The sequence below is a fragment of the Condylostylus longicornis genome, unplaced genomic scaffold (genome assembly GCF_029603195.1).
Source record: "Condylostylus longicornis isolate FDR11 unplaced genomic scaffold, ASM2960319v2 ptg000045l, whole genome shotgun sequence".
In the NCBI taxonomy this organism is placed as follows: domain Eukaryota; kingdom Metazoa; phylum Arthropoda; class Insecta; order Diptera; family Dolichopodidae; genus Condylostylus; species Condylostylus longicornis.
In genome coordinates, this window is record NW_026578014.1 from 1,572,144 (window position 1) to 1,597,732 (window position 25,589).

At 23.2% G+C, this 25,589-nt stretch overlaps 1 protein-coding gene across 6 annotated transcripts in view; it reads right to left on the minus strand.

The window, feature by feature from the left end:
• The window catches only part of LOC129610626 (very low-density lipoprotein receptor-like), a 162,540-nt gene that overhangs the window by 43,318 nt on the left and 93,633 nt on the right, over positions 1 to 25,589 (minus strand). For all 6 annotated transcript variants that reach the window (XR_008697100.1, XR_008697101.1, XM_055523253.1 and 3 more), the window contains 4 exons: positions 12,712 to 12,938; positions 3,060 to 3,324; positions 1,468 to 1,690; positions 713 to 1,045 (listed from right to left, as the gene is read on the minus strand). Coding sequence is in view for 4 of the 6 variants with exons in the window: in XM_055523253.1 (XP_055379228.1) it covers positions 713 to 1,045; positions 1,468 to 1,690; positions 3,060 to 3,324; positions 12,712 to 12,938 (1,048 nt within the window). In the remaining 2 variants the exon portion in view is untranslated. The remainder of the gene's footprint in view (positions 1 to 712; positions 1,046 to 1,467; positions 1,691 to 3,059; positions 3,325 to 12,711; positions 12,939 to 25,589) is intronic.

A 25,589-nucleotide genomic window follows, 5' to 3' on the forward strand; every position in this document is an offset into this window, starting at 1 on the left:
TTTTAAATTAAATTTCAAAAAATTTAAAATTCAAAAGAGATTATTTTGCATTAAAATTGAAGCAAACTTTGTAAATAATTTTCATGTATGTATGTTTGTGTTTTCTTACATTCTCATTCAATAATAAATTATTTTATAAGATGAATGTATATTCATATATGTATATATATAGTATAGTATGTATGTACAGTACATAAACTTCTTTTATTAAATTTTTTGCATATAAACGTGAAAATTTATTTAATACTAAATTTACCCTTTATTTTCTACATTCATTCTTTAAAGTTATTCAATTATAAAATTTTATGTTCTTGGCTTTGTAAAACATTATATATAATTAAATTTAATTATATATATATATACACACACATACATTTTAATTAATTCGATTTTTGAACTATACAATTTATGTAGAAAGCAAGTCTACATGTTTATGAACTTTGATTTATTTTTTAATAATTAAAATTTCAGTAGTTTTCATCATAAATATGCTACAAAGTTTCTAATCTATATCAAAGGACAATTATTTGTAATAATTATGATGTGAATATGTAAATAATCAAAAAATTAATATTAATAAAATAATAATCATTCCTGCATATACGATCAGTATTCTTTGAGATTGAAAGAATTTTCCAGATGCAATTATTTAATTAACAAAATTTTAATCATAACATAATTTAATTTAATTTTTTTTTCAAAAAGAACTTACTTATATATCCTTTGAGTTGAAACATCACTCCAAAATATCATACCAGTTCTAAATACAAAATCTAATGCTGTTGCTGATTTTGTATCATTTACAATTGATGTCATTTCAGCATGATCTAATGCTATTTTACGTATATCCTGACGTCTTGCAAATAATAGTGATGCATGACCTTCAGTTGCTTTACATCTTGTATGATTACGTGGATCACGCATATAACCGGTCTCACATTCACACTTAAATGTACCAATTTCATTAATACAGATTTGAGAACATGACCCCGGTATAGAACATTCATCAATGTCAACACATGTTTTATTATTTTCAAGTTTATATCTGTAATGTTAGAAGAATATATTTGTATTAATGTACATAGAGGGTTAATAAGTGGAAAATAAATGAGAAATATAGAAAATATATACTTAAATATATAAGGAAATACCAAAGTATTTTAATCATTTTTGTTACTATCCATGTGTATGTATAAATAGAAACATTAATATATTCGAGGTATATAAAAGATTGTAAAGATAAATCTTAAATATCAAAATGAAAATGTGCTTATAATAGATAGCTTAATAATATTTTAGATATTTCTGGCTGGATACATATATATGTATATATATATATATATTTCAGTTATACGGGGGAAGAAAGAAATAAAATAAAAATGACTTAATATCTTTAAAAGGATTTTCCTTTTTTTTTTCATTTTGTTTTTCCTAATCATCATCATCATCATCATCATCATTACTTACCCTTTTTCGCAATCACAATAATATCCATTTGGTGTATCAACACATTTATGTGAGCAACCACCATTATTTTTAGAACATTCGTTAATATTACATTTATCTAACGGTTCATCTTCACCATCAGGACAATCTTTCTTTTTATCACAAACTTTTGATAGTGGTATACATAATCCAGCACCACAATCAAATTGCGTTTTTTTATCGCATGATATTGGTTTAACTATATCTGGAAAAATGAAAAATAACAGTAATTTAATATAAGGATATATGAATTCATATTTAAATATGCATATACGTGCACACACACATACTTTATTATAGAATATTTTAATGTCGTATCTACCAACATATATTTGCATAAATTTATTTATTAATGGAAAAAAATACATATCCATTTTTAAAAAGTTGTTAAATTAAAATGTGCATAATATGATATATAAATACATACGAATATTTATACATGGATGTGTGTAGTGTGGTAATGCATAACAATATTTACGTTACTTAAATGATTTTTATAGAATTATAGTCGATTTTACAGTCTAATGCTTCTTAATTTCCAAGCAATTAATTCATTATTTATTTTAATGTTATATTGGCGTATATATACGACGAAAAATGGTTAAATATTTGAACGACATAATAGTTATTACATTGTAATAAATTGCTTTCTATAGATATTACTGTTATATAAGCATGTATATATAAACCCAGGGAACAAAAGGAGATTTTCCGGTTAAAATTATTAAGTTTCAATTAATTCAAAATTTGAATTATTTGTTAAGAATAATTTTGCTTCTTTCATTGTAGCTACACGTGTATTGAGTAATAAAAATTTTAAATTAACAGGATCATAAAAGTAAATTCGTCGTTCAATCTCTAAAGTTCTAACGCAGTTTAAATTCTACACAAAAACTCTTTAAGTATTTGAAATTCTTGGAGAATAATAATTTAATATTGTTCTGCAATTGCGGAAATACATGTGTACAAATCTAAAATTTTAAGAAATAATTTATATAACTAAAAATAACAAAACCTAAGTATCAGAACTACCATTATTGATTACTTTTATCTATAAATCTATATAGATGTTCTTTAGAATACCATGTTATTTTAACAATCTTCCTTGGAAAATCCTATTACTTTAATTACAGTTTGAGATTCCAAGAATAATTAATAATTAAAATAGAATTAGTTACAGAATTAAAATGAAAGAGTTCATGGGAGTGTATAGAAAAAAATAGAATTATATTCCATTAACGATGTTAATATTTAACAAAAATAATGCATATTAAATTTTTAATTAAGAATAGTTGTAACGATTTAATTTTAAGTTCTTGGCATATTTTTTCACATTGTTTTATAAAACTTTCAATTTTCCAAGTCAAAGTTTCATGTTTTAGAAACTACACGCAAAAACGGAAAGACAACCTGGTAATGTTAATGGTTATTTCTATATACAAATTATTTGCAATTCTCTTCGCAAAAAATACCTCATATAGGTAAATAAAAATACTATCCAGGATTTCAAAAATTAAACGAAAAAAAAAAAAAAAACGAATTACAATTTTTATTTTTTATTTTTAAATACTTACGGCAATTTAATTCATCACTTTTATCAGCACAATCCGATTGGCCATTGCACATTAAATATCCTGGTATACATGTATTGTCAGCACATTGAAATTGGTCAGCTCTACATGTTACATTTAAACAGTTGGGCGCCATTTCATCATCACCATCCGGACAATCTTTTTCTCCATCGCATAACCAACTTTTATGTAAACATGTTACATGATCACGACATTGATATTCTTTGAAAACACATGGTGATGGTATAAGAGTTACATTACCACAATTCTAAAATAATACAAAATATAAAATTACATAATAACTATTACGGATGCATATGCAGATGATTAAATTGTGCTTCTATTAATAAAATAATAATATTTTTTATAAAATGTACTATGAATAATTTTAAAATATTTTATTTCAATTGCAATTTATTAAAATCCATATGATATTATACAAGTGCGAGTAGTCCTTGATTTAGTAAATTAAAATTTTGTGTAATTATTATTTTATTCAAACTATAGTGATTTACGACAAAAAGGATATTAAATGTGTCAGAGATATTGTAAAAATATATTTTTTTTTCAAATTTAATAATTTAAATTAAAAAGCTTTAATAAATGATTATTTTACTAGTTTATGAGGGGCAGAATTATTCATCAACGTTAACAGTCTATTTTTTGTGAACAATAATGGACAAATATTTTTGTTTTGTTACTCAAAAATTTTGCCATCTTAAAATCTTTAACATTTCTTAAAACACCAGCCCACTTTTATGCGATAAGTTTTAAGAAAATTAAACAAAAAATGCCGCAAATAATGTGAAAATCTTATTAAAAAAATAATTTTAATAAGACGAAAGTTTTTTCGAACGAATTTCTCTAAAAACAAATGCTTCATCCGAGCCATGTCAAGTTTTTTGTTTTTTAATTTTAAGGTTCTTTTAAAATTCTTTTGGGAAATTCTATGGAGAAAATCATTTTCATTTTAAAAATTCTTATGAAATTTTTCAAAATGTCTACCTAATTTCCTCTTAATTTCAATATAATAACATAAAATATTAAAGTTATTGTCATGGCTACATATAACATATTAAAATAAGATCATTGAAACAAACCTTAATCAAATTTTATTTTTCTTTGAAATTTTCACTAAAAACCAACTTAATATTTAAATATTGCAAATTTAAATTTCTATGTACTCTTTTGACATCATATGATATGTAAGTCACTCTATTATAATTTAACAATAAAGTTAACAAATTTCCAAATCGTTTTAACATTAAAAGAATTTTAAAGTCGGTCTAATACAATTATTAATTTACGTATTATCCTTTTTTTAAATGAAATCATTACAATTCGAAATTGGAATTTAAGATTTAAGAATACAAAATAATTGAAAGCTTAATTTACTAGAACCCTTTTGAAATTTAAGAAATTTTCCATATGATTCTTGCTGTCTTCTTTCCAAGAAATGCTGTTATGTTTTCCAAAATTAATGGACATATTTTAATTTAATTAACAAAAATTTATTAAAAAAAAAAATAGGATTTTAAAACAAAAATTTCTTATTTTAAAAAAAAATTTTTAAGTCCTGTTTAATTATGTCCTTGAACAAGTAATTAAGTAAAAAGATAAAAATTAAATTTATCAAATTGATATTTTGTATTTGAGTAAAATATGATCGTCCTTTTTTTTTGTTTTTGCAAAAAAAAATCTCATGAGAAATGAAAAAAAAGAAATGGAAAATTTTTTTCTTTATAATTTTATCCTTTTGCAATTTTATTCCGTTTTTAGTTCTTTTAAATTGCTGTGACGATGTCAATTGTTTAGTTTGACATTCTTTTACAAAATTTCAACCACAACATTTTTCCCATTTATGTTTAAGTCAGTATTAAAAAAATTTTTATGATTGACATTTGACTCTGGTAAATTATTAAAAGAAAAATTATTTTAATTAATCTTAAATCGTGTAACAATTTAGGTTTATATTATAGGAATCAATTGTTCCAATATTTCGAAGTTATAATCGTATACTCTCAAAATATTAAATGTTCGCAACACTTGTCGCTAATACTTAGTTTTTATATAATTAATTTAGGTATTCGCAGATCTATATTAATTCAAAATTACTCTTTCCATATAAGCTTTCTATACACACCTGTTTGCAGACTGAATTGCAATTTAAAAAACAAATTTATTATAGGCCTCAAAAGGTATTTGAATTATAATAATGAAATTTCCATCAAGTGAGTTATAGGTAAAATGAGTACAACATTCTAAATAAAATTATAAAATATAATCTTAATTGTTTGAAATTTTATGGTAGCTGCCCTATAGCTTTTAATCATAATCTAATATCTTAGAAAATATTTAAACTGCATTGGTCAAATTTAAAATGAAACTGTTTTGCAATCAGGGCCATTTTATATACACACAACTGTATAATACAATTATTAATTCGATTACAGAGTGCATATGTATAGACAACTCATATTCTTGTATCTTGTTTTACAACATAGAATTTAGAACATTTAGAAGGGACATTGTGAACATTATGATTTTTTTCTCCTTATTCTTAAAACCACTTAAAAAATTGGAAATAAAAGAAAAAAGAAAGAAAGGGTTTGCAATAAAGATGAGTTGGGATTTGGGTTGATTAAAAGCATAATTGATTTGATTTTTTTCTTTTTTTTTTTGAAGGACAAATTAATAATGGAAGTAAACAAAATAAAAATCTCAAAACAGGATATAAATAAGAGAAAAAAAAAGGATAAGAACTGTTTTGTATTTCTATTCTTTTTTGTACCTGTTTTATTTCCGTTTTTCTTTGTTTTTATTCTTTTTTTATGTGTATATATTGTTTTGCGACATTTCGAAATTGAATAAATGGTAAAAATGATTCAAATCGATTACTCTTTATTTTGATCCTTTTTTTATTTTTTTGTTAGAACTGAAAATGAATAGGGCAATATTTATTCCTTCCTTCTCTTTATGAGTTTAATATTTGAGTTTCGCTTTTATTCAATTTTCCATTATTTTTTCATTGTTGTTTTTTTTTTTTTGTGTTTGTTTTTATATTTTTTTTATTCCATAAATATTTCTTTCTTTATTATATTTTATTATTTAAATTCAAGGACGCTATTCATTAATTCATTTTTATATAAGGAAGATTTTATAAATATATTCATGGAATACTTTACTAGATCTATGTTTATATACAACTACGAAAATATGTCTATATTTATATATGTTTCTTGTATAAGTTTAGATAAGGTGTCACATAATATCCTGCTTCAAGTCATATAGAAGACTTGAGGAAATGTTTCGAGATTTATGAATTAATATATTGGATAATATCGAATTGCATCAATTAATATTTTTAAACGAATACTGTTAATACTCTCTCTGAAAGCTCTGTTAATACTCTATCAAGATACTATATAAATATGTGAATTCAGTATATGAAATGCACCTAATTACAATAACAATATTTAAAATTTTAAGTAGTATCTTACGAAAGAGAAAAATACTGCATAAAAGTTATAAAATAAAATTACTCAAGATTCAAGAATAACACGAGTTTCAAGAAAGTTCAGCTATAAGATATCTTAACCTATTTGAGTTATTTTTAAATGTCATTTATAAAACGCTTAAAATTTAAATCTTAAATTAGAAAAAAGCTAAAAAAAAAAAAATTGGAATGGAAAGCTTACCATCGGTCGAAAATAAATGTTTTCTCTTGCGGGGGGGCACTTTATGTGTAAATATAAAAGAATATGCTCGCGATTCTGTTTTGAGTTTTGTTTTGTTGTCGTTACGGAATTACAATATTGAATAAATTTGCTTGAAGAAAATTTTTCAATTACTAAGAGAATTTAATTTTTGTTTTTATTTTTTTTTGTTCTTCTTCTTTTATTTGCAATTTTTCCTTTTTTTTCTTATTTCTCTTATTTTATTTTTTTTTGTTATCTTCTTTTCTGTTTTTTTTTTGAAGGACAAGAATTTATTTATATAGAATATTTTCTAGAATAATAATAATTAGCATACTTTCTTGTTTTCATGGAAATTTTTCAAGTTTTGAAGTGATGTTCAAAATAAAATTTGATTTTTTAAAAAAAAAATGGTTTTTTTGTTTTTGTTTTGGAACAAGAGAATAAAAATTACTTAATTGGTAGATTTAAATGGGAAAAAAAAATTAAGAAAAATGCAATACGCGTACAGTTACAATTTTTCCTTTTCTCTAAATTGTAAATTTTGTTATATTTTTTATGAAAAAAAGGCAAACGCATACGCATAATAAAAAAGCTAATATAGACGCAGTTGCTGATAAAAACAATATAAAAGGTGTTACTCTCTATAAAGCTAAAAGGAAATTTGGAAAAATATTTCTCAAATAGCACACATATGTACACATATACGTATACGCTTATTGATATATTATTCGATTAAAATTGAAAAAAAAATACCTATGCATATTTCATGTAATTTTTAAATGACTATTTTCTTGGGTGAAGCTTTTATATATGTACATGTTCTTCAAATAAATATTACAAATACATTCCATTTCTGGTTGGCTGACATTTTAGATTTCAAACGAAATTAATAAAATTTTATCTAACTTTTTACAAATGAGTGATTGAGAATAAGATTTTTTAATTAAAATTACTAGGGCACTCATTTTCTGATATATGTATATAGGAATACACGCTATTTTGTTGTTACATATACGAAATATTCTTCTTCACTTAAATATGTCATTCATTCACAATGTTAAATGTATTTTTACGCTACGTCCTACGCGAAATATTCTTCTCTGATGTTTTCTTTCTTTATTTTTAATTAAATGATGAGCATGATATTATTTGAATAATATCACAACTTGAATAACACACAACCATAATTAAAATTAAATATTGCAGCAGTGAAGAACAGGAATTGCAAAAGAAAAAAAAAATTTTTTTAAATCTTTTGTATAAAAGTTTTTTTTTCTTATTTGATTTTCATTTCATCTTCATTTTTGATTTTTTTTTCTTATTTTGACAAAATAAATTCATAACTCAAATAAAAAAATTAAACTTAAAAGCATTCAAATAATTTAACAATGAAATCATACCGAAAAAAATTTTTCTTCCTTTCAAAATTACACACACATATTATGCTGAAGAACAAGAAAAACAAAAAACAAAAAAATGAAATTTGACTTACAAAAGGCAAAAAAAGAGAAAAGAAAAAAAAAACCTATCCAAGCTAAGGAACTCAGAACAATTGAAAGTTTAAAAAGAAATATTTACTTTAAATTTAAATGACTTTGAAAAGGTATAAAACAAAAATAAGGAAGAAAAACAAAAAGTAAAAAGAAAAAAAAACTGTAATTGAAGATTGAAAAGAGGAAACAACAGAAACAAAAAAAAAACAAGACGAATAAGTAAAGAAAAGAAAACATCCTACTTTCCACCCATAAAATAAAACTCTGAACAAAAACAAAGTTAAAACAAACCACTAGAACATATTAGAAAAATATTGATAAAAACAAAGAACAGTTGGCGGAAAAGAAAATGTCCACAAATGAAAGAAATATGGAGAAAATTAAAATAAAAGCAACAACCATTAAACATAATTTTAAAGGATCATTTTTCATTATATTTCCGTTTAGGTCTCATTTTATTTTCCTTTTAGATAGCTATGCGATAGCAAACAAAAAAATTTCAATGGGAGTAGAAGAAAATCAAAGTAATTCTAATATTGAATTAGTAAACGTATTATAAATTTTAAGTTGAAACCTAAATTTTAGAATACATTTGTAACGAAATGTTTCCAATAAATTTAGATTTTCAAAAGTTGTTTTCTTCAAAACCATAAACTTTATAAAATTTCTATAAAAGCAAAATAGTATTAAAAATTCTTCTTTCACTTGTAAGAAGGCATATTTTTAACCTACCTAATTAATAGCAATAATATCATATTGTTAAAATCATATTTTTAAAAGTCTTCTCCTAAAAATATGCAATCAGAGAACATTTTGTGATAAAGAGAATAATGAAGCTGTTTTTCATAAGTCCTTAACTTTTTAAGTGAAACTTCATACTATTAGTTCCTATCTAACAATTTTTGTTTTTGCAAACTATCAGTTCTATAAGATTATAGAACATGCGTATATATATAAGATTAAATGTAAATATTTTTAAAGGAAACACAAGTTAAAACAAGAAATTGTATCCTAAAGTTTTAATGTTCAAATATTAAATTTTTCTTTTTTAATATTTTCGCAATGTTTTGATAAATGAGTAGCAAAAATTCTTTAAACTTTACTTTTTTTCACCTATATTAATGCTTTCATACCATTACTGTACACCACCCATAAAATAATTTATTATATTATTGCATCCCTATATATTTAGATAAATTTCTAGGTAAAAATAATATGGTTGAAATAACAGAATTAAAAAAAAAGAAAAAAATAAATGATGCAAACTTTAAAATATAGAAGAGAAATGAATATGACAGAAGTGTCATAATTGGTTTAAAAAAAAAGATAAATGTCTCTTATTATTTCTTCCACACACACACACACACACAAAAAGTGTAGGGAGAGAAAGAGAAAATAAAAAATTTTTAAAGAACACGAGAAATTTTTTTTTTAAATTATTTAAATTTATGGAAAAAATAACATTTTTCTTTAATAGAAAACTTTATTCTAATCCTTTTTATAAATTTTCATGTTCTAAAGATTACAAAATTCTTTCAGAATACAGTATAAAAGAAAAAAGAAAAGAAAAAAATCAAACATTTAAAGAAAAAAATTTTTTACATAAAACAAGAATTTTTCACTTTAAAAATTGTTATGTCAAAATATTTTTCAATGCAAAATAAGTTTCAAGGTTATAAAGGTGAACATTTACAATCACTAAGTCTTAATACATTCATTTAGCATCATCTGCTTTTTAGCACTTTTCCAAGAATTTTTTGAAAAAAAGTGCTTATTAGTTTCACTCTGTCCGTCCGTCCGTTCGTCCGTGGACATCTTTACAAAACTTCTACACCATTGAAGATAGAAAGCTGAAATTTTATATGCGCATTTTCAGATCTTTACTAAAAACTTATTTCTGTAGAAGAAAATTTTTACCTATCTTCCCCTCTCTAGAAGTTGTACCCCCCCTCCCAAAAACCCTAAAAATGGCCTTTTTGAACTATTTGTTGCAATGAAACCATGAGCATTTTTCAAATTTTGCAAACGTAGAAAGGCAGTGGCTTGCTTCTCCCATCGGGACATACTATAGTTAAACTTAAAAACAAGCAAAATGGACGTTCAAATTTACTGTTATCTAAAATCCTTTTTTTCCAAATTTTTAATGTCGTTTTTCTTCTATATCCCAGCTTTTAGGTACTAATAAATAGTTTTTTTCGTTTGAGGGAAATTGTTTTTCTTATCTCCACCCCCTCTCAATTTTTCGCTTCTTGAAATTTGAAAAAATTTGAATTTTTGACGCTTTATATTTCCAAAAACGCAAGTTTTTTCAAATTTCCATAAACGCAAAAGGCTAACGATAATTTCCGTGACATTAAAACATATAACAATTTTTCTTAACTCACACAATCAACCCTTAAAATCGAGCGTTATGTTAAGCCCTCTTTAAATTAATTCTTGCTTTTTTTCAAAGACTGCATAAAACGTTCATCCTAAATATATGCAATCCTAGAAATAGCTTCGTTTATGAATGAAAATAATTTTAATATGCAATGTGCTAGGTACACATAGACTGTATTTTAAAAGCAGTATTTTCACTTGTTGAAGGGAAAAGTACTACAATACGAACCATTGGTTTGACCCTGCGAAAATTCCTTTAAATAGAATAATTTATGTAAATTCATTACAAAAATGTTAATAATTCTGTTTTTCTTGTTAAATTCAAGGTAATAATGTTTTTTTCTTATAGAATTAAAACATATTTCACTTATATTTAATATATGTAGATATTAAAAAAAAATTTATGGTTTTTATATTGATTTTTAGAATCTAGGAGATTATGATAAATACTTGAAGTACTTGAAGTTGACTTTTAATTTAAAATCATGTGGAATGGTCAAAACGAATTTACTACTGCACTAACACTATGCTTCAAATTAAATATGTCTACAAACACTTATAAATTTTAATATATAACTATAAGAATCCTTTTTGAATCCCGTTATAATTATACGCATAGTCGAATATTACTTTTTATAAATAAAGTTATAAGTAATTCTCGTGCAGAAACGTAAAATTCGTTATTACACATATACATATATATATCACATATACATATGTGTATACATACATTGTAAATATATTTATTTAAAATAAAAAGAATTAGACAATTGCCTAAAAATAGAACAGTCATAATTTCTTTCTTATAATATTAATCTATGTTTTACGTGCAAACATTAACGTATATAAATTCCGCAATTTATACGATATAGCAATAGTATATATACATATGTAAGTGTATAATGTGTAAATATATGTAATGATGATAAATCCTATTAAATCCTTTTATTATTTTTATTTCTTGAGTCCAATTTTTATGACCCATAATAAAATTATCTGTATATAGAAACCTAAGCAACATTAGAAAGAGTATATAGTAAAGTAATAAGAGAAAATACAAAAAAAAAGAAAAAAATTGAAAAAGGAATAAATTTAATCGAATCGAATTTCAAATATACAATAAATCGAATTTTCGATGACTCTAACACTTCTATTGTTTTCTAAGTTTTTTTTTTGTTATTTTTTTTTATGACTTTCATCGTTATTACTTTTATTTTGTTCATTGTTCACTTGTCTAGTTTCCAATTTGTGTGTGTGTGTGTTTTTTTTTTCATTTGTTCTGTTTTGTTTTATTTTCCTAGTGAAAATTGGACTTTTATTGGATAATAATCCTTTATGAGAATTTTCAGTTTCTTGTTAGTTTTTTTATGGTTTCTTTTTAAATTTATATCGAATCTTTTGGGAAATTTCCATTTAAAGTTCCTTATTAAACTTGCTTGCCTTATTTGTTTTTCTTCCTTTACTTTAAAATAATGATATGAATGCACTCGTACTTTTGTTCCCTGATACATTTGTTATACAAATAAATAATTAAATAGTTACATTAAAGATAATAATATTGAACTGATAAATTTATAAATTTAAATTGATTTTGTAAAACAAATTACACATTCCTAATACGAAACCATTCTTTACATAAATATTTTATCACTTTATATTCTAAAAATATTCTTATTCATATATTTATAAATATATTCTTATTTGGAAATGTATAGGAGAAATATTTGGAATTTTATGTGTGAAGCGCCCGGAATGAATAAAATCTACATTCATTTTAAATATCTTTTCACTCTTAGTTTGTACAGTTTGCAACGGTAAAGACTATGAAAGAGTACAAATATGAGAAACAACATTTTATCAATCTACAAGTGCTGAAATTTCTCCTATTTCCCATAATATTATTGTATGTAAATTATTTATCACGAATTTATTTCAAATTGAAAATTTTCATAAAATCTATACCTAAACGGATAACAAAGGAAAATAGTAATTGCCAAAAATTTCAGATGTGCAAAAATATTTTTTGAAACAGAAAAGTATTTTCTTCAAAATATAATTAAAAAACAAAAATTCAATTTTACTTACATGTTCATCTGAACCATCAGGACAATCTGGATCACCATCACATCTCCATTTCTTTGATACACAGGCACCATCAGCACATGTAAAATCTACTTTTGGATTACATTCTTGAGCGGGACAATCTTTTTCATCAGTACCATCACCGCAATCATCATCTTTATCGCAAATCCATTTACGTTGTATGCAACGACCATTGCCGCATGTAAATTCATCAGAGCGACATGTTTCATCTATTTGATAAAAAGAAATTGTAGATTAAAAACCAAACAAAAAAAAAAAAAGACAAATTCTTTTTTTCATATTAAAAAATAAATGAATTGTTTTATTCTTTTAAAAGAGAGAGAAAATTAAAAAATGATATTCATTTTGTACATGCATGCAGAACACATCAACAAAAATACATTTATGATTACATAAAAAAAAAAATAATTTACAAATTATTTACAAAAAATTATTAATTTCATGCTTTTATTTTTATGTTTTTACTTGAATGACGTCAAAATTATCAAGTCCTTTACTTTAGTGAAATTTTTTTTTTCCTCGTTTTTACCGATGTCGGAACTCACAAAAAATTTCCCTTTGTATTAAGACAAAGGAGTGGAAAAACTTTATTTTGAATGGATTTTTAAAAAGTAGAACTTAATTTTTTTTCACCTGTAGTTTTAATGTTGCAACATTGTCAAATTTCATACACATATTTCAATAGCGAAACTTTAAGAGAATTTGCTCATTTTTTGTCAGTGAATCTCGTGTTTGTGGTATTTGCTGACTACAAAAATAAATCAAATAAACCAGAACTTAAATTTTAAATCCTGTCAATTAGCTCTTAAGATAGGTCAAAAAATTTAAGCTCGGGTTCTAGTGAAAGTTCTTATTTCATGCCTTCAATACACTACATTTAAATATTAAATTTCAAGGTATTTGGATTATTAATTTCTCTATGAATCCCGATAACTAAAGTAAATTCAGGTATAAATTTTCATAAAAATTCTTCCAGCCGAACTTGAGATATTCGAATAGCTTCACAGACCGACATCTAGCTAAAAATATTTTATTTACGCTTACCTAGAACGAATATATTAAATGACATCTTTTTGCAATGCAATGGGTAATATGGTAAAATAACGGAACATCCATATGTACATATATATTACACTAAATGAAATGCGCTATTCTATTTATAATTATATTATGATATACATACACTTAGTGCGATGACATATTTTTAATGGTAACATTAAAAGTATTTTCATAAAGTTAATTTAGGAAATAATTTAAATAAGTATCTATACAGGATATACTACCTACATTTTACATTTAATTCTTCCTACATTAGGGGATGAAATTTTAAGCATAACTATCTTATATAATATTATATTAAAAAAGTTTTAGATTTTATTTTATATGATTATATTTACTGTTTTATTTCTAAATGAACTAAAAGAAGGAAATGAATCCTTTTGGTACGAATTTATTATATGGTATTCTTTTTGCCTCAAGATAACAAATATTCTATAGATTTCATTGAAAAAAAAAAATTATTTTAAGATCAAATAATGTTAATCTCTCTAAATAGAGAAAAAAACTGTAGTTTTATTTATTTTCCAAATATATACATATAGTTAATATGTATGTGCATATGTATATTAATTTACATAATACTTTACATTTTATGGGTATTTAGATTGTAATATAAACAAACAAAATAAAAAATGTCCTTTTTCTTATGTATATATAAACGCATTTATAATAACATTATTATTTAAGAAACGGTAAAATCTCATGAATATCTATTAGTATTTGTATATAAATATGTATATAAAGAAAATGGAGTTGTAATTTATCATTTTCAGCTATCATGTATAATAAGTTGATACACATATATTTAAAATTATTATTAGAACTAAGGTTGTTGCTGAGACAAAACTAGGGATAGTTTATATTAATTTTTTTTTTTATTTATTATTTATACATATTTCATTTTATCTCTTTTTCTTCTTAGTTTTTGGGTTATCAACCCTTGTCATGTTCAAATATAGAAAAGAATAAAATAATCAAAAATAAGGGGAAAACAGATAAAAGTTGAAAATTTTAAGGCTTTTAAGTACTTAACATAATATCCTTTTTTTTTTAATTTTTATTTAATATTCTCATTTCTTTATAGATAATGTTGTACGCGTATAATATACATATATTTGTAGATATGTAAAAAATTTGATTTTCTTTCAAAAGATTTTTATATTTTCACATTAAACGTGATGTATTGAAAAAGGAAGAGAATGGACAATATTTTGAATAATTCAATGATCGAAATGAAATATTAAATGAGAAAAAAAGGATTTTTTAAAATATTGGGAGAAAATTTTTAAAATATTGGGGTGCGAAATACCAACTGATTCTAATGTTGAACTATTGAAATCGTAACTGCATGACAATGTTTGGTAGTTGTAATGCAATTTGAAATTCATAAGATCAAGACATCAAAATTTCATCATCAAAAGATTTTACGTCAATTTTTTACGTCCATTTGTCTGTTCTGGACAACTCATTGTAGCGACATCATAAGGAATTTTTAAATTTTGCAGAAAAGTCGTGGTTGGCTTTTTCTATCGTAACATACCACATTATTGGAACATTAAAAAATAAAATGGTCGTTAAAATTTAGCGCTATAATATATAAAATTCGTTTTTTCCAAATTTTTTATATCGTTTTTCTCCTAGACCGCAGGTTGTTAACAGATTTTAGACACTAATAAAGAGTTAATTTCGTTAGAAAAAAATTTCCATCTCTACCTCCTCTCCAATTATCACTTTTTGAAATTCGTAAATACAAGAATATTCTACTTATAGTTAAATTTAATTCGTTTTTTAGACACATGTTTAATGCTAAAAAATAATCAATTTTGAAATAGGTTATTATTTTATATTCTCCCTTTTATTAGAAGGGTATATATTTATCATGTTTTTTTATTATTACTACATAATTTACTACATAAGTAAATTTTAATTTAAATTTAAAAACCACTTGTCATATTCATAGGCTTATACTATATTAAAGCATATTTTGGTTCTAAAATTCTATTATAAATTTCGTTTTACAAATTGTTAGATATCGAAAACAATGATTTAAATATAGAAACAAAAAAATTATTTCTATTGAAATCTTAACATCATTTTTAACACATCAATAAATTCATTGTCATTCAGAATTTCAAAATTGTTTACTTTTATGAGTATAGAATCCTGATATTGCATCAAATGAATAGATATGCTTTGTGTTCTCTTAAAAGTCATTTTACAGGGTTTTTAAATATTTAAACATTTCGAACATAAACACAACAAGAAATGTACACATAATATAATGATCACATGAAGAACTTCATAGAAAAATCTATTGATTTCATATAAATTTCAAAAATTCATCATCATAAATAATATCGAATTTTAATATTTGAATGATAACAAAAAGGACACTTTCATTATTTGAAGGAAACTTTATTAATATAACAGATTACTTTAACTACATTTTTTCTATTTTATTTCTATAATAAATTTTTCAGAGTGTCCGTATTATCAATTAAATCAAATTATTTCCATTTCAAAACTTTTCTAAAATGAAAAAAGAAATCAAAATTCTAAACTGTTATACTTATTTAAATATTAACTACGTGTTATTATCAAAATCCATTTAAAAATACTAGCTCAAAATTCAATAATTCAAAATATGACATTGTGATTTTACGAAGTGTTATACAACTAAAATCAAATATTTATTTCAAATTATGAGAGGGCTTCAAATATCCAACAAAATCAAAAGTAAATTCCTATGAAATTTCTTACAAGCGTCTATTTATATAAATATTTTCAATAATCGTATAAAAAATATAAATATAGATATTTACGTATATAACGTATTACATACGTATAACTGAAATTTGCCAATATTTAATTTTGTAAAACATTGTATCTATCACATGGAAATAAAAAATTTACCTACATAATATATAATGTGCGTATAGATTTCATACATATATTTGGTTTTTTTACTCTATCTCATTCTCTCTGGGACACTTTAAGTCATCACCTGAAGGTTAACAATTTTATATATTATCCCCTCCTTTTTATTGTTTCACATTGTTTTCTTATTGGATTTTTCCATTCCTTTTGTTTTTTTTTTATATTATGTTTAAGAATTTTTTTCTTTTCCTTTTTCTATTACTCATACATGCTCTGGAATGACAGGCTTATATTCTTAGGTATATTTGTAAGTCGTGATATTTATTTTAGTATATATACGTATACGTATAAGTGTTGTTATACAAAAAAAGTGGAGGCATGATATTGACACTTTTAAATATTTCAATTTCATTGTTCACTTTTTTTTTCTCAATATAATGTATTTTATGTATGTTAGTTGTCGTGTGTTTATATTGGAAATTTCATGTAAGGCACTTTTGATTTTATTTTTCACACGTATTTTCATTGTAATAATCTATATAAGAAAAATTTTCCATACATGCAATAATTCTATATGTATATACGTGTATTTATTTTAAGATTTAATATAAAACGTAAGATTTTTATTATTATAATAGAATGAAAGGATTTTCCAAACTAAAGAACATGCTTGATAATCGTTCAAGTATAAAAAAAACAAAAAAAAATCACAAAATTCTAATGTATACAATATTATGCGAATAGTATACTTCCAAGACATACAATATATTCTTGATTTCTTTGAGATTGAACTTCGAGAATTTCGTATTTTCGAAACGTGGGATACAATGATAACAGTTTCGTAATTTTCTTTAGATTTTATTTTTAAAGTACTACAGTGTTTAAATGAACTATATTAAAATAAAACCAACACAATAGTGTTTTCATCGTTATTGAGATTAAATGAGTACATTGCACTAGAGCAAAAAATTTCATTTAAAGCATAATTCTTACATAGTACTTATTCTAGCTATTACATAGTATTTCTTATGATTACCGAATTTTTCATTTTTCATACAAAAAGTATATGTAACTTTTAAAATAGTTTCACAGAAACAATTATTTTTCATAGCGATCCCTTAGTTTTTAAAATTTACACAGATTTACAATTTAGTATTTTCCTCGTCTCCAGTTACAACTTATTTGTCAAAACAGGCGATATATTCATAACTAATCTTTTTTCTTCAATATTTTCTTTTATTTCATTTTAAATCTATTCTAAAATTTTAAAATTAACAAAAAGGAAAATTCAAAACTGATTTAATAGCTGTGCAAACAATATTAAATTTCAGATGCCAAGTGATAAAAAGGGTTTTTTTTTTTATGCTACAAAGGATTTTAAAAATTTCCTGTGTACGCAGGAAGATACGCATTTATGAATGTAAATAAACATTCGAAAAATACAATAATGGTAAGAAAAATATATGTGCAAAAAAAACAAAAAGACAAAAAATGAAATTGGTTTCTCATTCCGACATTTTGGAAAATTTTCTTTTCCCCTTTTATTTTTTTTTATTATTTTGTTTTTGTAACCGGAGTCGAAAGCTTGGATACGAATTCAAAACTAAAAAGGAATCCAAAGAGAAAAAAAATTAAATGCTCCCATCTTACTTTATATAATCTTCCTTTTTTTGTATTATCCTTTTGTCATTTCTCTTATTGTAATATCCTATGTGACAAAATAAAAATAACAAAAGCATGTTATATATAGAAAAATAAACTTTGAAGGACAATTTAACTAAAGGATGTTTTGGTATTTTTTCTCTGATAATTTTTATCTTTTGTTTATTTTTTTTTACTGTTGAAGAGGTGAAAGCTTTTTACAAATCAAATATTAAAAAAAAAACGTTTGGATATGTATCTATTCATATTCTACGCATATATAGATAAATATTGTTTATATATGTAAATACAAGTGTTCACTTGGCTTTACAATTATGCATTATTTAATTATTATTCGATATATAAAGTTGGTATTTGAAATTCAATACAAAATCTCTTGGGGAAAAAGGAAAATCATGTAATTGCATTTAGAAAACCAAAAGCGGGAATTTCAAAGAACAGTACTTTAAAAATAGCTCATTTAAGACTCTAACTATTAATTAGCTGGAGTTTGATTATGAATATTTCTGTTTGATTTTATAAAACAATGTGATGAAATATCAATGAAAATTATTTTGATTTTTTTTTTATAAAAACACAATTAAAAACTTTGTATTAGATATCAAATAGAGTAATAGATAAATATGTAAATATGTAAATAGAATAGATAAATATGTAGAAAAATGCAAATCAAACGTAAATACGTTATTATATGTTTTATATTATAAGAAAATTAGAACAAGAGGCTTCATATGTCAAATAATAGAATAGTATATCAAACACCGAATTTAAAAGATGAGAAGACAAGAAAAATATATAATCAAAAATGAAATCAACTCTTTTAAACAACCTTCAATTGAAAAAAGTTTCCATACTGTTAAAATATAAAAAGGACTAATGTAAACTTTTAAAATTGAAAGAGACATGCATGTGTACGTATATAATACAATATACAAACATTCTGTTGTGTACGTAAGCAAAACAATAATACAAGCTCTTATCATTCTTTAGGGACAAATAAAATTTTTCCAACACATTTTATCTTTTGTCAAAGTTCTTTTTTTTTTCATTTATGTTGGCTCTTTCATTTTTTTTATTATTTATACAAAAGAAAAATTTTTCTCTTATTTTAACCCGATCAAATATGATTTGGAAAATATTTGAAGTTGCCCTATCCAACAGTGATGCTTAGAAGTTGGTTTCATGTAAATAGCAATTGCTGCTTCTTCCAAATGGAATAAATATATTCCAGATAACATTAAATAATGATAACAGTTATAAAATCAACTTATTATTAAATTTAAAATTTTCATACATGTATATCCTATAGTAGCTATGACATTAACTTTATCAAATATAATTCAATAATCAAAAATTCAATAATAAAATAATTACTTTGTGGGGTTGATTTACAAGCAATATAATTTGTCCTAATTAGAATCAGAGAAAATGAAAAAAACACAAAAAATTTTTGTTTCTTTTATCGACATTATTAAGATATTCAAAAACATATTCAAAAACAGTAATTAAATTGGTCATTTGTTATTGATTTCTCTCCCAGAGCATGTTGTGAAAATAATATGATAAAAATCAAAAGTTTCCTAATTTTAAATTAAATTTGCTATTAGACCCAATGTAGTTCTGTTAGTTATTTGAATGCTACTATGCCAAATATTCAAATATAAATAAGCCAACAAAATTGTTCAAATAACCTTCTTTCAAACAAAAATTCGTTCTCATTTTCAAGTTAATTTTTCTCTACGTTTCATTCAAAACATCTCATTAATTCAAAAACGTGGCTAATAAATTATTATGATTTGTTTTAATTTAATAATAATTCAAATTTAATAACTAATTTTAATTTTATAGTAAATTATTTAAGTATGCCTACCATTTCTAATAAAGTGCTATCCAATTTTTGTTTGTTAAATAATCTAAACAACTAACACAATCATCTACTATATAAAATATTGATAAATTTGTTTTAAAAATTTAAAAATCAATGGATCCTTTCAAAAAACAAAAAAAAAACAAAAATTGAAAAATGTGTCCTGCAACATAAGTAAATAATTTATTGTGTTAAAGAAAATTGAGCAAAAAAAAAAAAAAACAAAATAAAAACCAAAAAAAAAAGTTATTAATGGTCTTCAAATTTCCTTCCTTAATACAAAATTTTAAATCATTTAAATAAATTTTATTTTGAATATAGCATTACAGTAATATTTGATTCTCCCTCCACACAAAAGAAAATTTATATATATATATATATATATATATATATATATATAAATATGTATAGAGCTATAAATCTAAAAATTTGAGACGGTAATAATGGTTTTACATTATTAAGATTTCTAATAAATCTTTTTATATACGTTTTGGTAACAATTTAAATAATCTACCATCATTTAGTTAGAGATTTTGAAAGAAGACCTCATAAGAAAATTTATTGTCAATTTAAATAATGATTGCAGTTTATTCTGCAATTTAAATTTATTATTATTATATCCTTGTTCTTAAACAAAATTACAAGATGAAGGCTTTTATAATAATATATAATTTAAATATAATAAAATCAAAACACTAAGATAATGAACAAAATTTATAATTATATAGACAGATCAAAAATAGTGTGGAGAATTTCAAATTTAATTAACTTTAATTGGAAATCATTAAAGGATAAACAATTTTTGTATGTAATAATTTAAATAAATTAATTCTATCAACTTCAATGTTTTAAGAATATTGTAATTCAAAATATTACAATTAATTGATATTTAATCGAACTAAAAATTTTGTGAAAATGTTTCTGAACAATTCGATAATGGCGCTTCAATTCGATAAATCTTGATAGAAACCATTACAGTAGATGATTGTAATAAAACCGAATTAGTTGAGTGTAATCAAGCACATTTAGAATTTTTTATTACAAACATTGTTTAAAAAATGGTAATTTGATAATCTGTAATAACAATTCATTTAGTTTCTTCCAAAAATTTATACAATGCATTACTAAAACAGAGCAGATCAAAATCTTATAATTGACGATATCGATTTATTGAATATGAATTAAATTTAATTAATACTCACATTATGTTTGATGTGAAACAAAATAATATTCTTGATTATATTAAACCAAAAATATAAATTAATTTAGTTAAATGTAATATATAATTATATATACTAATAATAAATATATACTACTAGAAATTACTTTACGAGTATAATAAATTATTATATTTAAAGTAAAATGTTTTTAATTACAAATATAGTAAGAGAGATAGTTATTAATTTTGTTATACATATATTATGTTGAAGAATTTGAGAATTATGTTTCTAGTTTAAAATTTATCTAGAGCAGGGTTAAGAGAGCATATTATATGTAGCTATATAGATTTACATACGTATTATATTATTGGGTAATATATTGTTAGTATGTTTTAATAAAATTTAATTTTATATTAGTCACGTTTCACTGTATGACAAGCTAAGAAATAGAATGAAACTACTCGTATATGTCTTCTATATTAAATTTATGATTCAATATTAATATTTCTCGTAAATATGTACATTTAAAAATCAAAATATAATAGTTAACTAAATATCTTGGAAAATTGTGATAAACTCAAAATACTTAGCCTCTTTAATTTCTCATACAATATTTTTGGTTTTGAAGGGATATTGCTAGAGTATGTACATATACATACATCATCTTAATAATTTAATCGAAAATTTATTTTTGGTTACAAATATTCCATTTTAACATTAATGTTCTATTAATTAATAATTTTCCAAAAAAAAAAATTACTTGAAAATTTAAACCAAAATTATGACTCTATAGGGTGCAATAATTGAGAACTATGTTAATAAACTAAATTTTAAAAACCAATTTCAGTCCTCTTTACTATATACGATTTCTATTATACAATATGATCGCTTATAGTTTATACAAATTTAAGATTGAATAAATTTTAATTAGAAGACATAAAAAATATTATCACTTTCAACAACCAAAAGCGCTTATTATTGAGGTGAAAGTGAAGTGTAATTTTTCATATATGAAATTATCTTTTATATTCTAAGTACACTTTAATCTATAATTCATTTAATTACAATTTAATTAATATCGCATAGGTATTTAAAAATGAAAATATAATAAACACACGGATTGCATTTATGTGTTTGTGTAGTCTTCTATATAAATAAAACTGAATAGGTAATCATAGTGTTAAAAAAGATAATAATGGCGTACGCAATATATATATACAAATATTAACATTCATGTAAGTACATATACATACTTAATTTTCAATTAACGCTTAAAATTTAGAAAATTATACAAAAAATAAAAAAAATATTTTCATACTTTTTTCGTATAATACATAAATTTTCTATAAATGAGTAATAACTAATATATAAAATAGGTTTATGTATGTATGTATGTGCACATGTATGTTTTTATAGTTTTTAATTAATCCTTTAAAACTAAATAATAAATAGAAAACTTTTAAATAAACATCCACATATGTATGTATGTACATATTCAATTTTATTAAAATTCTAGAATTTTTTTTTTTTAGTTGAATGAGTTTCCTTGAGTTAGGTACGTACTACTAACAAAAATTAATAATTTTGTATCGCATATCGAAAAAAAAAATTTATCAAAAATTATTAAAATCATCAACGGTAAACAAATTAAAACTCAATTTTAAATGATTATTGAAAGCATGTCAGTTGGCACGTTTAGTTAAGAAGTCCGATTTTAAATTTCAAGATTTTCAGTTGAAAAATTTCGGCAACAGCTTTTGCAGCGATCATTATTCTTTGAATATTAACATGAAGCCGATAACAAAAAAGAGTAAAACAGTTGGAAAATCTTTTATTAAGGCAAAATTCGAAAATTTTATGGAAAATTATGAAATATCACAAAAAATTTCATAACATTAAAATTAATACCTCAACCTTAAACGATCTTAATCACTTACTAAAATAAAATAATCTTAATGTACAAAACATACATCCCACCCGTATTCCATTTCGGAATTATATTTTACGTATCGGAGTAGAATTTTGAGTTTCTATACCATAATTAGAATATACATACCGTTTTTAGAAAAAAATTTAAACACCATTCACGGAAATGCACAAATTGTTAGATAAATTTAGTCTTAAACTTTATGACTATACAGCAATTATTTTGTGTATTATATCATAATGATGCACATACACATACCCTATAAAATCTGACTTTATTTCTGTATTTAACCTTATACATATACGTTATAACATATAGATATGTAAGTGTGTATCTACGTATTAGACTGGATATATGTAGTTTGTTTTCAAAAGCTTTTTGCAAATTAGAGCGAGCAAAAGAAAAAAAAATTTAATCTGTACGCTCGCATGGTTTGAATATTTCTTCTTTTACCTTTGCAAATAGAAATAGGTAGAATTAATATTCTTTATTATATGTATATAGTATAGGTATACACATAAAAACCAAAAAACCACGCATCATAAAATAAAAATACAAAATGAAAGTATAGAAAAAAAAACATAGAAAATAGTTTTCAGTTTTTGAAAAAAAAAAAAAAAAAATTTCTAAAAAAAACTTTTTAACAACTTTTATAAGATAAATATGAGTAAAACAAGTAGGTAAAAAAAAAAAAAAACAAAGAAAAGAGTTGAAAATGAAAAACAAAAGTTTTTCAATCTAAAATTTGTTGTCTTATATAACAGTTATATATATCCTTAAGTATTTTTAATATTATAGTTAAGGAAAAATAAAATACACACACATATACGTATAGGTACTTCTAAATTTAATAAAACTATATTTTTTCCTCGTTAATTGCTTTTCTATACATACATAACACGCTGTATTCTATCTCACAATCACATATACACTATATAGATATTTTTCATATTGTTCAAGAGTCTAAGTTTAATTTTTTTTTTGAGTTTGAATATAGGTGACATATTACAATATTAAAGTACAAAAAAAAAAAAAACTGAGACACGTTATATATGCTTGTGTATATGCAATTATAAAAGTGTCATCATATAAAAAAGCAAGATATTATCACAGACAAACTTATGAAATCCTTTTAAGTTTTAATTTTTTATAATTATAGTGGAAAGTTAATAAAATTATAAAGTTAGAATTAATAAAATAAAAAAAAATGTGAACAAATAAAGTTGATTATTTCTTTTGTTTAATTTTATATTTCTTTTTCATTTTTTATAGTTATACTGAAATAGTTAAATTAAATAAAAAGTAAAAGTGGTAACACAAAATGATAATTAGGAGTTGGAGATGATAATAAATTTTAAAAAATTTTATTTTATTTAAGGCAAAGCACATTTTTCTTAACGAAATCACGAAATTTAATTAAAATTTAAGAAACTACATGTGTCAAATTTGTGAAACTCGTACGAATAAATGGTAAAGATATTTAGTGCTATTTTATACACACATATGTCGTAGTTGCCATATAAAAAACCCATACAATGTAAAAAAGTTTTCCCGAAAATTATGGCCGCATCATCAAATTCTTTTGTTCGAAATTTCAGTTTTGTACTCTTAATAGTTTCTGGGCTATGAACAAGCAACTTACGGAGTTGTAAGGCAGCTATCATGAGCATGAAACATATTTTTTGTACCAGAAATTTTATCAAACATTACCGCTCTAACAATATATTAGTTTGTGTAAATTTTCAAAATTATGTCATGAACAATTTCTGAGATATGCAAACTACCAGAAGGAGCCTAACAATTTCAATGACTTTGATCAAACACAATAGCCCTAATAATATACGAGTATTCGCTTGTGCGAAATTTCAATACCATAAACCTTCTATAGTTTCTTAAATATAGTCAAAAAAAATTTTGAAGTTGTATGACAGCTTCTCGAACCAGTATCGCAATCATATCCGATTTAATAAGATTCCGGTATTTACTGCTAGAAATCATTTCTAAAAATTTGTAAACACAAATTAGTTTTAGAGTTATCGTGGGGACGGACATGGTAAAATCAAGTCAGAATTCGACACTGATCAAAAAAATACAGTTAAGTCTATATCTCAGTCTATTATTTCTTAGCATCACAAACCGTAAGTAAAATTAAGTATACCCTTCGAACATACATTTGTACGGATATAAAGTTACTACACACATTGCATTTCAGACAATAAAATCCCAACACTTTAAAGTAAAAAAGAACTCTTCAATTGGAGTTATTCTCTTGGAGTTATTCTAGCATCAAATAAATGCGTTAAAATAA